The sequence below is a fragment of the Podarcis tiliguerta genome, assembly GCF_965153285.1.
Source record: "Podarcis tiliguerta genome assembly, chromosome: 3".
Taxonomy (NCBI): domain Eukaryota; kingdom Metazoa; phylum Chordata; class Lepidosauria; order Squamata; family Lacertidae; genus Podarcis; species Podarcis tiliguerta.
In genome coordinates this window covers 2,524,397-2,538,348 of record NC_139536.1, presented here as the reverse complement: position 1 = coordinate 2,538,348, position 13,952 = coordinate 2,524,397, and the positions used below count along the sequence as shown (strand labels likewise).

At 48.6% G+C, this 13,952-nt stretch overlaps 1 protein-coding gene across 9 annotated transcripts in view; it reads right to left on the bottom strand.

Annotated features, from left to right (window-relative positions):
- EFR3B (EFR3 homolog B) overlaps positions 1-13,952 on the bottom strand; it is a 124,669-nt gene that overhangs the window by 64,360 nt on the left and 46,357 nt on the right. The window contains exon 1 of one of the 9 annotated variants that reach the window (XM_083432575.1): positions 8,233-8,307. The exons of the other annotated variants lie outside the window; for them this stretch is intronic. Within the exon in view, the coding sequence (XP_083288701.1) occupies positions 8,233-8,263 (31 nt within the window). The 5' untranslated portion in view covers positions 8,264-8,307. Of the gene's footprint in view, positions 1-8,232; positions 8,308-13,952 lie in introns of those variants that run through there. 9 annotated transcript variants of the gene reach the window in all.

Genomic DNA, 13,952 nt, shown 5'->3' with positions numbered 1-13,952 from the left:
GATTCACAGGACAAGTCAAGTGGGGGCTGCTGCCAATTTAGGGTAGGGTGTTGCAGAATCATAGGGCTTTTTCTTCCATACTGTGCCACGCCATCCCATTCAGTCCGGCTTGCTCAGCCAAGGAGAAGCAGAATTCCCCAAATCATGGCCGAACCCCACAAGTGGGGAGAGAAAATGGGAGCCTGAGCTGGTCTCTCAAATAAGCAGCTCCAGAGCCAGTGGTGTAGCGTGGGTTGCCAGCGCCCGGGTCAAGGCACAAAAGAAGGGGCATCACCTGCGGCTGCCTGGAAGATGCTCAAGCCGTGTGTTCTGCTTGTTTCTGGGCCAGGAAAGGAAGCCACCTCCCTCCCAGTCTTGACACACCTTCAGAACCTCTGTAGCCCAGTGGCGTAGAGTGGATTGCGCTGTTAAGAATTTTGCGCCTGGGGCAATCGCCCCTGAAACCCCCTGCCAGTGCTACGCCACTGTCCACAGCCACTCCTCGAAGCCCGCAAACTTCAGCCCAGGGGGGGATTTTTTTCATCAACAAGGGCCGCATTCTTTTCCGGGTGACCTTGCGGGGGCCACGTGTCAGTGCTGGGTGGGGCCAGGGGCAGAAGTGGGCGGAGCAACACACAAAAAATTCGCCATTGCAAAGCAAGGTAGCTTCTGCTCTCTCTCAAACACACATCTTCCATGCAGGTGAGCAAAAGGCGTTGTCCCGAGTTCAAGGGCAAATTCCAGTTGGGCAAAGACATTCAAGGAGGATGAAGATCAGGGCATGGCCTGGAGAGAGTTCCAGGGGCCAGGCAGAGAAGCCTGGGAGGGAAGTGGCTTCCTTTCCTGGCCCAGAAACAAGCAGAACACACGGCTTGAGCATCTTCCAAGGAGCAGGCAGCCGCAGGTGATGCCCCTTCTTTTGTGCCTTGACCCGGGCGCTGGCAACCCGTGGTCCCGACCCCAAGGTTTCCCACACCTGCAAAATTTAGCCTTTCCCTCCTATTCCTCCAACGCAACATCCCAGGAAACAAGGAGGGCCAGATTAAGCTGTGTACCGGAAGGGGCAATAATAATTTAATAATAATAATTTTATTATTTATATCTTGCCCATCTCGCTGGGACTCCCCAGCCACTCTGGGCAGCTTAAAGGTAAAGGTAAAGGTACCCCTGCCCGTACGGGCCAGTCTTGACAGACTCTAGGGTTGTGCGCCCATCTCACTCAAGAGGCCGGGGGCCAGCGCTGTCCGAAGACACTTCCGGGTCACGTGGCCAGCGTGACATCGCTGCTCTGGCGAGCCAGAGCTGCACACGGAATGCCGTTTACCTTCCCGCTAGTAAGCGGTCCCTATTTATCTACTTGCACCCGGGAGTGCTTTCGAACTGCTAGGTTGGCAGGCGCTGGGACCGAACAGCAGGAGCGCACCCCGCCGCGGGGATTCGAACCGCCGACCTTTCGATTGGCAAGCCCTAGGCGCTGAGGCTTTAACCCACAGCGCCACCCGCGTCCCATCTGGGCAGCTTACAGTGTATTTAAATCCCCAAAGCACCCTTCTTTTCAACCCTCTAATTCAGGGGTGGCTAGCATGTGCCCCTCCTGACATTTGCTGGGCTGCTATTCCATCAGCACCAGGGCCTGATGGGAGTTGTAGTCCCAGCAAACCCTGGAGGACCACAGATGGTCTCCAGGCTCTGATCTAATTCCCTCTGCCCTTCAGGTCACGGCCTAATATAGCAAAGAGTGGGCTTAAGTCCATTGAAATGGGTGGTTTTAAGAAGGAAGAAATGGAGGCAGTGAGAGATTTTACTTTCTTGGGCTCCATGATCACTGCAGATGGTGACAGCAGTCACAAAATTAAAAGATGCCTGCTTCTTGGGAGAAAAGTGATGACAAAGCTAGACAGCGTCTTAAAAGCAGAGACATCACCTTGCCAACAAAGGTCCGTATAGTAAAAGCTATGGTTTTCCCAGTAGTGATGTATGGAAGTGAGAGCTGGACCATCAAGAAGGCTGATCGCCGAAGAATGGATGCTTTTGAATTATGGTGCTGGAGGAGACTCTTGAGAGTCCCATGGACTGCAAGAAGATCCAACCTCTCCATTCTGAAGGAAATCAGCCCTGAGTGCTCACTGGAAGGACAGATCCTGAGGCTGAGGCTCCAATACTTTGGCCACCTCATGAGAAGAGAAGACTCCCTGGAAAAGACCCTGATGTTGGGAAAGATGGAGGGCACAAGGAGACGGGGACAACAGAGGACGAGATGGTGGGACAGTGTTCTCGAAGCTACCAGCGTGAATTTGAATGAACTGCGGGAGGCAGTGGAAGACAGGAGTGCCTGGTGTGCTCTGGTCTAGGGGGTCACGAAGAGTCGGACATGACTAAATGACTAAACAACAACATGAAGGTTTGAGTCCTCTGCATTGAATTGCAGCCTCTGCAATTGCTGTTGCCTGGTTCAATATTTCCCCCCTCCCATGATTGATCGGCACAATTACTCTAAACTTCTCCCCCTCGCCTCTGGCTCCTTCCTCAAAGTGCGCAATTGATTCTTCTCCTTCAACACAAAGTGCCTTGCACCTAACCTCCTAATGAATTCTCCATTCCTATCCACAACAGAATCTCGCCTCTCATGATCTCTTAAAGCCGCCTCATTATCGCAGATGCCAGACTAATGTTAAGTTGATCCCATTTCTAATGTGAAAACATGATGAGCTCCAGAAATCCAGGTCCGAATTGTAGCAGGAAACCCCCCCCCCCATCATTCAGTTTGTACAAACTTCACACACACTCACACACTACATACGCTACACTTCTGTTATAAATTCATAGAAAATCAACCATACATCGGAGTTGCACTGTTCCACTTTTATTTTACTCCATGAAGGAAAGACTACAAAATGGGGAAGGTTTGATACAGGGTGCCATAATCCCTTCACCATACCAGCACATCCACAGGAGCCCTGCCCAGTTGCTATGCCAACCCTGATGATCCCAGACAGAAGACAATCAAGATCACAAAGAACATGCATATGGGAGTGGATTCAGCATGGACTGGAACAAAGGACAATGAACAGATCTTCCCTCAGGGGACAGGAAACTGCGACAACCTTTTGTCTTCAGAAAATGACTCATGGGGAGGGGTAGAAGGGAACCAGCCAGGTGACAGGACACTCAGGTTACCACTACAACTCCTCCCTCAACCCCTCCTTTCTGTAATGTATGCATGATGTTTCTGGGGGTGGGCTTGACCTAGAGGAGGGGAATTTCAAAAGTTTTTATAAGGTCTTGCACACCATTTTTCTGTGTCTTTTCCTCTCTCCTGCGAGTGAGGGGAATACCCTGCTGCAACAGTACAATAAAGGCCAAGCCTACAGGCTGCTGATTTGCTCCAATTTACTCTGGTTGGTGTATTTACTTTTTGTCCAAGGGAGCCCTCAGATTTTTCCGGTAACAGAATGCTCTGAGCTGAGAAAGCTCAGTTGGTAGACCATGAGATTCTTAATCTCAGGGACGTGGGTCTGAGCACCATGCAGCATGTTGGACTAGATGATCCTCGGGGTCCCTTCCAACTCTCCAATTCAGATCTACTTGCTCAGAACAAATCCCATTGATTCAGCCGGAATCACTCCCAGATGCACGTGCAAAAAGATTATTATTATTATTACTACTCAAGGCAGCTTATGCAGATTAAAACAACTCAGACCGAACACAAAGAGCTAAACCCGTACAGAAGATGGTTGTTAAAAAGCAATCAAGCTCTAATGGAATTAAAGCAATACAAAAATCAAATCTGTTAAAATGCAGAGTTCCCCTTCTGTAGGGAGGGGTCCCTGGCAGTCTCTTCTGGGGGTTCAGGCTTCTCCTCAGCTAGCTGCTGTTCTGGGGCGCCCCTGAGTTTCTAGGGGGCCAGATCCACCACGGAAGAGGAGTTACCTGGCAGATGGTTGACATGGTGCCAATATGGACTCTCCATACTGAGAGAGGGAGGGAGAGCTTCACACAGCAGCCCAGAGAGATTCTCCTGCGAGATCTTGCCAGCCCCCTCACACATTCACACCTCCAGACACTTCAACACTGTGATAGGAATTTTGAGGTCTTAGATATATGGTAATGTTCATAAGTGTACCAACCAAGCATGTACATAGATCAGCACAGGAAGACCGACCTGAAACCATTTTTGGCTCCCAAACTGATCAAATGTTTTCCCTGCAAGGGGGGGGGGGGTCAGAGAGCCTCCCCATTGTCTCAGGAATTGAGTAATAAGCATTTTAATGGGTGACAGACTATCAGGAAAGGCACGCAAATAATGGGTGACTATCAGGAAAGACAATCAGATAACCTGCCAGACAGGAGGTAAACAATGCACTCTGATTTCTGTTGTAAACCGCCCTTTCTGTGATGTAGGTATGATGTATCTGGGGGTGCTCTTGATCTACAGGGTGGCAATTTCAAAAGTCCATATAAGGCCTTGCCCGTCATTGTTCTGGGTTCCTCCTCCTTTCCTGCGGGTGAAGGGAGCACCCTGTTGCAACAGATCAATAAAGATCAGGCTTACTAGCTGCATTGTTTCTCAATATTCTCTGATTGGCCTCTGTTATTTTCTCCTACCAATAGGGAACCTACGTAAGGACTCTATATGGGCTCTTGGATACCCCATAAGGGAAAAAAGGGCAATTTTTGTTTACAACAACATGCAGCCAAGGCTCGCCACCCACCCCTCACCAGAGGCAAATTCGTTTTAAATCCCCCCACAAATTCACTCCCTAAATCCCTGCGGCCTCTGCCTGAAATTTGCGCCAGAAATGAATGATGCAACAGACTTTAATGTCTCTCCTCTTCTTCCCCATCCAACAGTGTGACGCGGCAGCTAAAAAAGCCAATGCAATTCTGGGCTGCATCAATAGGAGCATAGCATCTAGATCAAGGGAAGTAATAGTGCCACTGTATTCTGCTCTGGTCAGACCTCACCTGGAGTACTGTGTCCAGTTCTGGGCACCACAGTTCAAGAAGGACACTGACAAACTGGAACGTGTCCAGAGGAGGGCAACCAAAATGGTCAAAGGCCTGGAAACGATGCCTTATGAGGAACAGCTAAGGGAGCTGGGCATGTTTAGCCTGGAGAAGAGGAGGTTAAGGGGTGATATGATAGCCATGTTCAAATATATAAAAGGATGTCACCTAGAGGAGGGAGAAAGGTTGTTTTCTGCTGCTCCAGAGAAGCGGACACGGAGCAATGGATCCAAACTACAAGAAAGAAGATTCCACCTAAACATTAGGAAGAACTTCCTGACAGTAAGAGTTGTTCGACAGTGGAATTTGCTGCCAAGGAGTGTGGTGGAGTCTCCTTCTTTGGAGGTCTTTAAGCAGAGGCTTGACAACCATATGTCAGGAGTGCTCTGATGGTGTTTCCTGCTTGGCAGGGGGTTGGACTCGATGACCCTTGTGGTCTCTTCCAACTCTATGATTCTATGATCCAAAGCACAGGCGGCCCACCAAGCTGATACCGCTGCGGGGCAAAAGGGAACCACGGACCCTTCCTTGTGGGGTAATATGCCAGGCTGTGGGGGGCGGGGATGGAGGCTGACAGATTGCTTTATTCCTTCCTCCGAGGGGCAGGGAAGGATTCCCCCAAGGGGGGGGGGGGGAGAAAGGAGGAGAATGAAGAAACTGGCGCCTTGCCAAGGAGGATATTTGCATAATAAGACCTTGCTTTCATCTCATCCTCTCCGTGTTCAGCACACTTTGCATACATTAACTGATTAATCTTCACAACACGGCCCATCCCTGAGCTAAACATCCCCCCCTTTCTTTAAATGAATAAAAAGATACAGATGGCTGAAAAAGAAAAGCTTCGCTCCATCCATCGCTTTGCCAGATCCGTTCTGGCTAGCTCAGGATCCTGAACTCTGAACAGGGGCTTCCAGGAAACTCACCGATGAGGAGCAAAGGTTTTTTTCAAGCTAGACTGCCACTGAAGCTGCAGGTTCCATTCTTAGCGACCACAGGGCATAAGGAGAGCCTGCTGGATCAGGCCAATGGCCCATCTAGATCAGCAGCCCCTTCCAACAGTGGCTGACCGGATGCCGGCGGGAAAACTCCAAGCAGGATTTGACCACAAAAGCCCTCCTCTCCCCTGTTGCAGGAATTTATGTACAGGTTGGGGGTGGGTTGCCCCTCCAGCAGATATCATGCACATGCAGCCCCACTACCAAAACCAGCACAATCACTTTTGTGACTTTTGTGATTTGTCCCCACTTCATCACAGTTTATTCCTGCCTATTCAAAGGGCGTCTGCTGCACGATGCCAAATGTAAGAATTCACTGATAAATGTCTCTATGCACTGGCTCACTGGGAAAACTTCAGAAATTCATATAGACATGTGAGCTCAGCTACTCAGCAGCCCCTCTGCCTGAGGGATAATCCCTGGCATCCTGGTACCTGAGTGCCAGACAGTTAGCCATTCCAGAAATACCAAAAGGGTGGGATGAACTTGGCTGGGAAACAGGGAAATGTAAATATCTCTTTTATTCCACTTGATGGGTGTTTGGTGGAGGGCAAGGGGAACCATGGGGCAGGGTCCAGGATGCTCATATTACTGCCACCAGACCTCCCCTTTCATAATGTAACCATGATGTATGAGTGTAACATGGGGATTAGTAAAGGTAAAGGGACCCCTGACCATTAGGTCCAGTCGTGGCCAACTCTGGGGTTGCAGCACTCATCTCGCTTTATAGACCGAGGGAACCAGCATACAGCTTCCGGGTCATGTGGCCAGCATGACTATGGCGTTTCTGGCGAACCAGAGCAGCGCATGGAAACGCTGTTTACCTTCCCGCCAGAGCGGTACCTATTTATCTACTTGCACTTTGTCGTGCTTTCGAACTGCTAGGTTGGCAGGAGCAGGGACCGAGCAACGGGAGCTCACCCCGTCGCGGGGATTAGAACCGCCGACCTTCTGATCGGCAAGTCCTAGGCTCTGTGGTTTCACCCACAGCACCACCCGCGTCCCTTTTAGTCAGCTGCTTATTGTAAGGTCTTTATTCGTCATGCAAGCAAGTTTGGAGGGGGGGGGGTTTACATCAAAATACCAGTCGATACTTTCTCTTCTCATTTAAACTGGATTAAAGTTGCAAACCATACACAGAGAACCCCACTTGCACTGTTACAACAACCCACTTGTAAATTAAGTGCCTATCTCAAAACCTGCAGGGTTTGCAAGGCACCATCCGCTGGGAGATTTTCCTGCAGAAGCCCTGCTCAGACTACTATTATTTTCTATCCTGCCTTCTTCCTGGAACGGGACTCAAGGTGGCTTGCACAAATTAAAGCAAGCCCCACAAAATGCAAAGAGCTAAAAGCATATAAAAGAGAATCGTTAAGAAAGCAATGAAACTGTAATAGAGTTAAAACACTATATAAAACAATTTAATAAAAATCAAATTGTTGTTAGGGACCCCATTGGTTTTCTATTCCAACCCTCTAAAATGCAGGATAATAAAAGCAAATATTGGGAATAAACAACAGCATTGCTCTATTCAAGAGCCCTTCCCTTAAAAAAAGTCAGTTTCCCCAAAGGCCTTTCAGAATAAAACGCTAGCTTTAATTGTGGGAATAGATAGCTCAGTTGATAAGAGCACGGTGCTGATAACGCCAAGGTTGCAGGTTCGATTCCCCGTGTGGGACAGCTGCATATTTCTTCATTGCAGGGGGTTGGACTAAATGATCTCGCAGGGTCCCTTCCAACTCTATAAAATGCACTCCTGGCAACTGCAGAGACCTGGGCATCCAGGCTCACAGCTGAGTCCAGGATCACATCACAGTCAACTTTTCCCTTTTCTCGCGAGGAATCCTATTCGGAATAAGGGAATTTCCCTTTAAAAAGGGGGGGAAAGTTGACAGCTATGCATCCAAACTACAAAACTGATTCTTCAGGCGAATCCCCGTTCTGCTTTCCACAGTTCACCCTCATCCAGTCCGTTACCGATGAGTAGGAGCGGGGCAAGACCCACCCCCAGCGGATCATGCCCCGCCATGCACCTTTTTACATCCCTTGCCCACGTCCCACAGAGGAAAAGTGTCCCCAACCATTGCCAGACGCGCTCTCTTCTCAGTGAGAGACACCAAGAGCTGCAAGGAGACAATTTTAAAGAAGCAAAACCCAGGAGGAAAAGGCGAAGGGAGGTCTATGCAAAAGAAAGACCCCCCCCCCAAAAGAAATTCAGCGCAGCGTTTCCAACCTCCCAGCCCCGGTTTACTTGCGGCCTCCATCTGCTCCGCCGGGATCATGGATCTGGCGACAGCCAAAGTCCAGCCCTTTGTCTCCGTGACAAAGACTTGAGCCAACTCGAGATGGAGACGGGAGAGGAGCCGTCAGCAAGCCCGGCCCAGCCCAGGCTGTGATACGCTGTGCCAATGGCCGGCAAGATGCTCCTTTGCAAAGCAGACCTCTCGCCTCCCGGCTAGGTCTCTGCTTTCCACAGCAGCCGGCAGGGCACAGCTTTTATCCATGCTCACTTTGGCAGTCCTATGTCAAAGCTCAACAACTTTAGCCAAACCGCTCCCACCCCCCCCCTAAAAAAAATTTTGTGTCCAGATTTTCAGTTTATGAAATACAGTGGTACCTCGGGTTACAGGCGCTTCATGTTACAGACGCTTCAGGTTGCAGACTCCGCTAACCCAGAAATAGTACCTCGGGTTCAGAACTTTGCTTCAGGATGAGAACAGAAATCGTGCTTCGGCGGCACGGCGGCAGCAGGAGGCCCCATTAGCTAAAGTGGTGCTTCAGGTTAAGAACAGTTTCAGGTTAAGAATGGACCTCCGGAACAAATTAAGTACTTAACCCGAGGTACCACTGTACAGGATAATGCTAGTTTTGTTTTGTATTTCAGGTCTTCTCTCTCTCCTTCTCTGCCAAGATTCAGGTAGGTAGCCTTGTTCGTCTGACGCAGTCGAAATAAAAAAATAAAAATTGTCCAGTAGCACCTTAGAGACCAACTGAGTTTGTTCTAGGACATGGGTGGCGCTGGGGTCTAAACCACTGAGCCTAGGGCTTGCTGATCGATCGGAAGGACAGCGGTTCGAATCCCCACGATGGGGTGAGCTCCCTTTACCTTTTAAGTTTGTTCTGGGTATAAGTTTTCGTTTGCATGCACACTTGTTCAGATACCAAGTTAGGGATTCTCTCCAAATGCGTGTATTTGAGGGGGGGTGGGAGGTGAAAGGTCAGGACAGGGCAGGGCGGGGCAGATGAGAGCCTCTTCTTTATTTTTCTATCTGGTGCTGAAGTGACCCAAACAATCCATTACAATCTATTTCAGCCTCATAGGATGTCCCATCTGGAATTTGTCCCACACATGAATTTGTGAGACTGTCTGTGTTTGGCTACCCAGAGCTTAAGGTGAAAGGTGAAGTCCAGCCAAAGGTGACTATGGGGTTGTGGCACTCATCTCGCTTTCAGGCCGAGAGAGCCGGCGTTTGTCCACAGACAGCTTCCTGGGTTATGTGGCCAGCAGGACTAAACTGCTTCTGGTGCAACGGGATACTGTGACGGAAACCAGAGCACACAGAAACGCCGTTTACCTTCCTGCTGCAGTGGTACCTCTTTATCTACTTGCACTGGTGTGCTTTTGAACTGCTAGGTTGGCAGGAGCTGGGACAGAGCAATTGGAGCTCACTCCGTCTCGGGGATTCGAACCACCGACCTTCCGATCGGCCAGCCCAAGAGGCTCAGTAGTTTAGACCACAACGCCACCCGCATCCTCAACAGAGGGGTAACTAGCCCCAAGATGTGATGTCTTGGCTATCCCTGTATGATGGCTCTGTTCTGCCCTTCACAATCGATTCTGAATATTAGTTGCTGGAAATCACAGAAGGGAGTGTCTTCGAATCCTGCTTGCTGGTTTCCCACAGGCACCTTAGAATCATAGAATCATAGAGTTGGAAGAGACCACAGGGGCCATCGAGTCCAACCCCCTGCCAAGCAGGAAACACCATCAGAGCACTCCTGACATATGGTTGTCAAGCCTCTGCTTAAAGACCTCCAAAGATGGAGACTCCACCACACTCCTTGGCAGCAAATTCCACTGTCGAACAGCTCTCACTGTCAGGAAGTTCTTCCTAATGTTTAGGTGGAATCTTCTTTCTTGTAGTTTGGATCCATTGCTCCGTGTCCGCTTCTCTGGAGCAGCAGAAAACAACCTTTCTCCCTCCTCTATGTGACATCCTTTTATATATTTGAACATGGCTATCATATCACCCCTTAACCTCTTCTCCAGGCTAAACATGCCCAGCTCCCTTAGCCGTTCCTCATAAGGCATCGTTTCCAGGCCTTTGACCATTTTGGTTGCCCTCCTCTGGATGCGTTCCAGTTTGTCAGTGTCCTTCTTGAACTGCGGTGCCCAGAACTGGACACAGTACTCCAGGTGAGGTCTGACCAGAGCAGAATACAGTGGCACTATTACTTCCCTTGATCTAGATGCTATACTCCTATTGATGCAGCCCAGAATTGCATTGGTTTTTTAAGCTGCCACATCACACTGTTGGCTCATGTTGGCCAGGAGGCTGGACTAGAGGGGGCATTGGCCTGACCCAGCAGGCTCTTCTCATGTCCTTACACCTTCTCATGTCCTTACACCTTCCTGCCCAGGGAGGTTGGGATTTGTACCTATCGAGAGAGGTGTCCTCCATTCTCCCCACACAAAGCCATCAACCTGGCAAGACACATTGCTCCCTCGCCAGTCCCGTTGGGGCTCATTAAGAGGCTGGTTTTGTTTTTTTCTCTTCCAATGACAAACTCCCCCCCCCCCCCGCTTTCCCCATCTAGACCCAAATCCCTGCAGACAGAAGCAGATCCCTTTTCCTCCTCTGCTTTGACAAAGAAAGGGGCCTCCCGCAGAGCGAGGCAGCCCCCACCATCTGTCGATTCTTAAAAACCACGGAAAAGGCCCTGAGTGCGAATTTCCCCTTTAAGAGGCGCAGAACTGCTGAACCTCCCAGCAATCACTTAGCTACAGAACCTGAATCTCTTTCTTGTTCTTCCTTTGGCAGAGATGTAAACACAGCCAGGTTTGGCTTAGAACACGCACTGCAAACAGGTTTCCGTCAAGAACAGATGGAGTCTGTACCGTCAGTTAACTTCTCCGAGATGATTTGCTTAATGGAAGCTTAGAGAGGCTTCGCGCTGCTGGAAGCTTTGCAGAAGCAAGCCGAGAGGCGGGTGTTATGCTCCTGGACTGAATCAGGAGGGGGGCTGTGACCCCCACCCTACAGACTAGGGCTCTGCGATATATTGATAGATTGCCCAAAACCGGTTTAAAGTCCATATCGTGATATTGGTTTCATAATTTTTGACCTGGCAATATATTCAGAATCATGATGATTGTGTGCTATGCAAAAATCACAAGGTGGGAAAAGCTGTGGAGCCTACCAATGCCTCTTCACATTATTGTTCTTTAGTCGTGTCCGTCTCTTCGTGGCCCCCTGGACCAGAGCATGCCAGGCCCTCCTGTCTTCCACTGCCTCCCGCAGTTTGGGCAAACTCATGCTGGTAGCTTCGAGAACACTGTCCCACCATCTCATCCTCTGTCATCCCCTTCTCCTTGTGCCCTCCTTCTTTCCCAACATCAGGGTCTTTTCCAGGGAGTCTTCTCTTCTCAGGAGGTGGCCAAAGTCTTGGAGCCTCAGCTTCAGGATCTGTCCTTCCTGTGAGCACTCAGGGCCGATTTCCTTAAGAATGGATGCGTTTGATCTTCTTGCAGTCCATGGGACACTCAAGAGTCTCCTCCAGCACCAGAAATCAAAAGCATCCATTCTTCGGCGATCAGCCTTCTTTATGGTCCAGCTCTCACTTCCATACATCACTACTGGGAAAACCAGAGCTTTAACTATACGGACCTTTGTTGGCAAGGTGATGTCTCTGCTTTTTAAGATGCTGTCTAGGTTTGTCATTGCTTTTCTCCCAAGAAGCAGGCGTTTTTTAATTTCGTGACTGCTGTCACCATCTGCAGTGATCATGGAGCCCAAGAAAGTAAAAACTCTCATAGTCTCTTCATAGCTCCATCCTTATTTGTGATATATATTTGTGCATTGCAGGGGGTTGTGCATTCCTCGGGTCCCTTCCAACTCTACAATTCTATATCAGTATACCATGATGTTTAGCTGGTGATCTATCACAAAGTTGAAAACCAGCTCCATTCTTATTTCAGACATCCTGATATATCAGGATATCGCGATGTTTAGCTGGTGATCTATTGTGATGTTGAAAACCATATATCACCAAGCCTTACTACCGACCCATCTAGCCTGCTTGGTGCCAAAGCCCTTGTTCTAACTTTCATCAACATCATCCATAACATTTATATGCCGCTTAACCTGCAAAATCCCATAGCAGTTTACGTAAAACGCAGCTAGACGATTTAAAAACGCAAGATGCATGTACAACATTAAAAGCCAACAATACAAAGAAACTGATCAGTAAAACAGAGAAGCCATTGATAAAACACTCAGTTATATATTGATGAAACAGGACAAGGTGGTGAATCTCACAAAGTATACACACAAAGTATCAAATGTGGTGACAGTAATAATAATACAACAAAACACCACCACCACAAACTGGCTTATAAGTATAAAACCAATTTTACTAGAGTCATAACTAGAATAGAGATAGACTTGTAACCATTCAAACAACAAACTTACTAAGGTGCCATGTGCAAGACAAAGCCTGGAGATACTGTAAACATGGAGTGGATAAATGTACAACTCTATCTTAGCAAGTTACATGTGCAGTAAACGTTATACTGACTGGATAAATGAACCGTTAAACAAGTAGCGTAAGTCCAGTCACAGGACGGCAACCCCGTGCCGCCACAACGGCAAGGTTAGCACACTGGAGAATATGAAAAAGTTTTCCACTTGAGTTATTCTCACCAGGCTTTGATTTGCCTTCCTGTGATTGATCCATGCGTACGGCTTTGTGTTTCCAACTCAAGATCCACTGAAGAACATCTCATCCAGCTCAATCGTGAATCTTACAAGCCTGGGAATAGATGGGTCTTTAGGACATGTTCGAAGCTCGCCATAGTTTTTGCCTCCTGAACAGCACATGGAAGGGTCTCTGACCTTGTTGACTGGGACAGAAAAGAGTCCGACAATAGCTGGAGCATCCCAGGTCCCCATCCCTGGTTTAAAAGACTAACCCTGCAAGCAGGATTTTGGGGTCTCTCCAGCAGGGCCTGCTCTGTGGAACTCCTCCACCTGGAGAAGGCAGGCTTGGAGTTACGATACGATATGATACGATAATCTTTAATGTCATTGTCCCATACAGAACAACCAAATTGAAAAAAATAAAAAATCTACATAAGACATTCAAAACCTAATAAGCCTGCTATCCCAGCTATCCCAACCTGGTTAGCCCCCTAAAAACTAAAATACAATATACTCCCACAGAGACTCCTTACACTGCATTTAAAAAGTGTTGGTGCTGGCCTTTAAAGCCCTAAACGGCCTCGGCCCAGTATAACTGAAGGAGCGTCTCCACCCCCATCGTTCTGCCTGGACACTGAAGTCCAGCGCTGAGGTCCTTCTGGCGGTTCCCTCACTGCGAGAAGTGAGGTTACTGGAAACCAGGCAGAGGGCCTTCTTGGTAGTGGTACCCACCCTGTGGAACGCCCTCCCTTCAGATGGGAAGGAAATAAGTAGCTATCTTATCTTTAAAAGACATCTGAAGGCAACCCTGTTTAGGGAAATTTTTAATATTTAATGCTGTATTGTTTTTAACACTTGATTGGAAGCCGACCAGAGTGGCTGGGGAAACTCAGCCAGATGGGCGGGGTATAAATAAATTTTATTATTATTATTATTATTATTATTATAAAACCAAAATCGCATTTGGATAGAAACTTTTTCTCAGGCGGTTAGCCCTAGTCTTTATAACCTTGCACCCTCTTCCAGAAGGCAGAAGCTGAAAGAGATCATT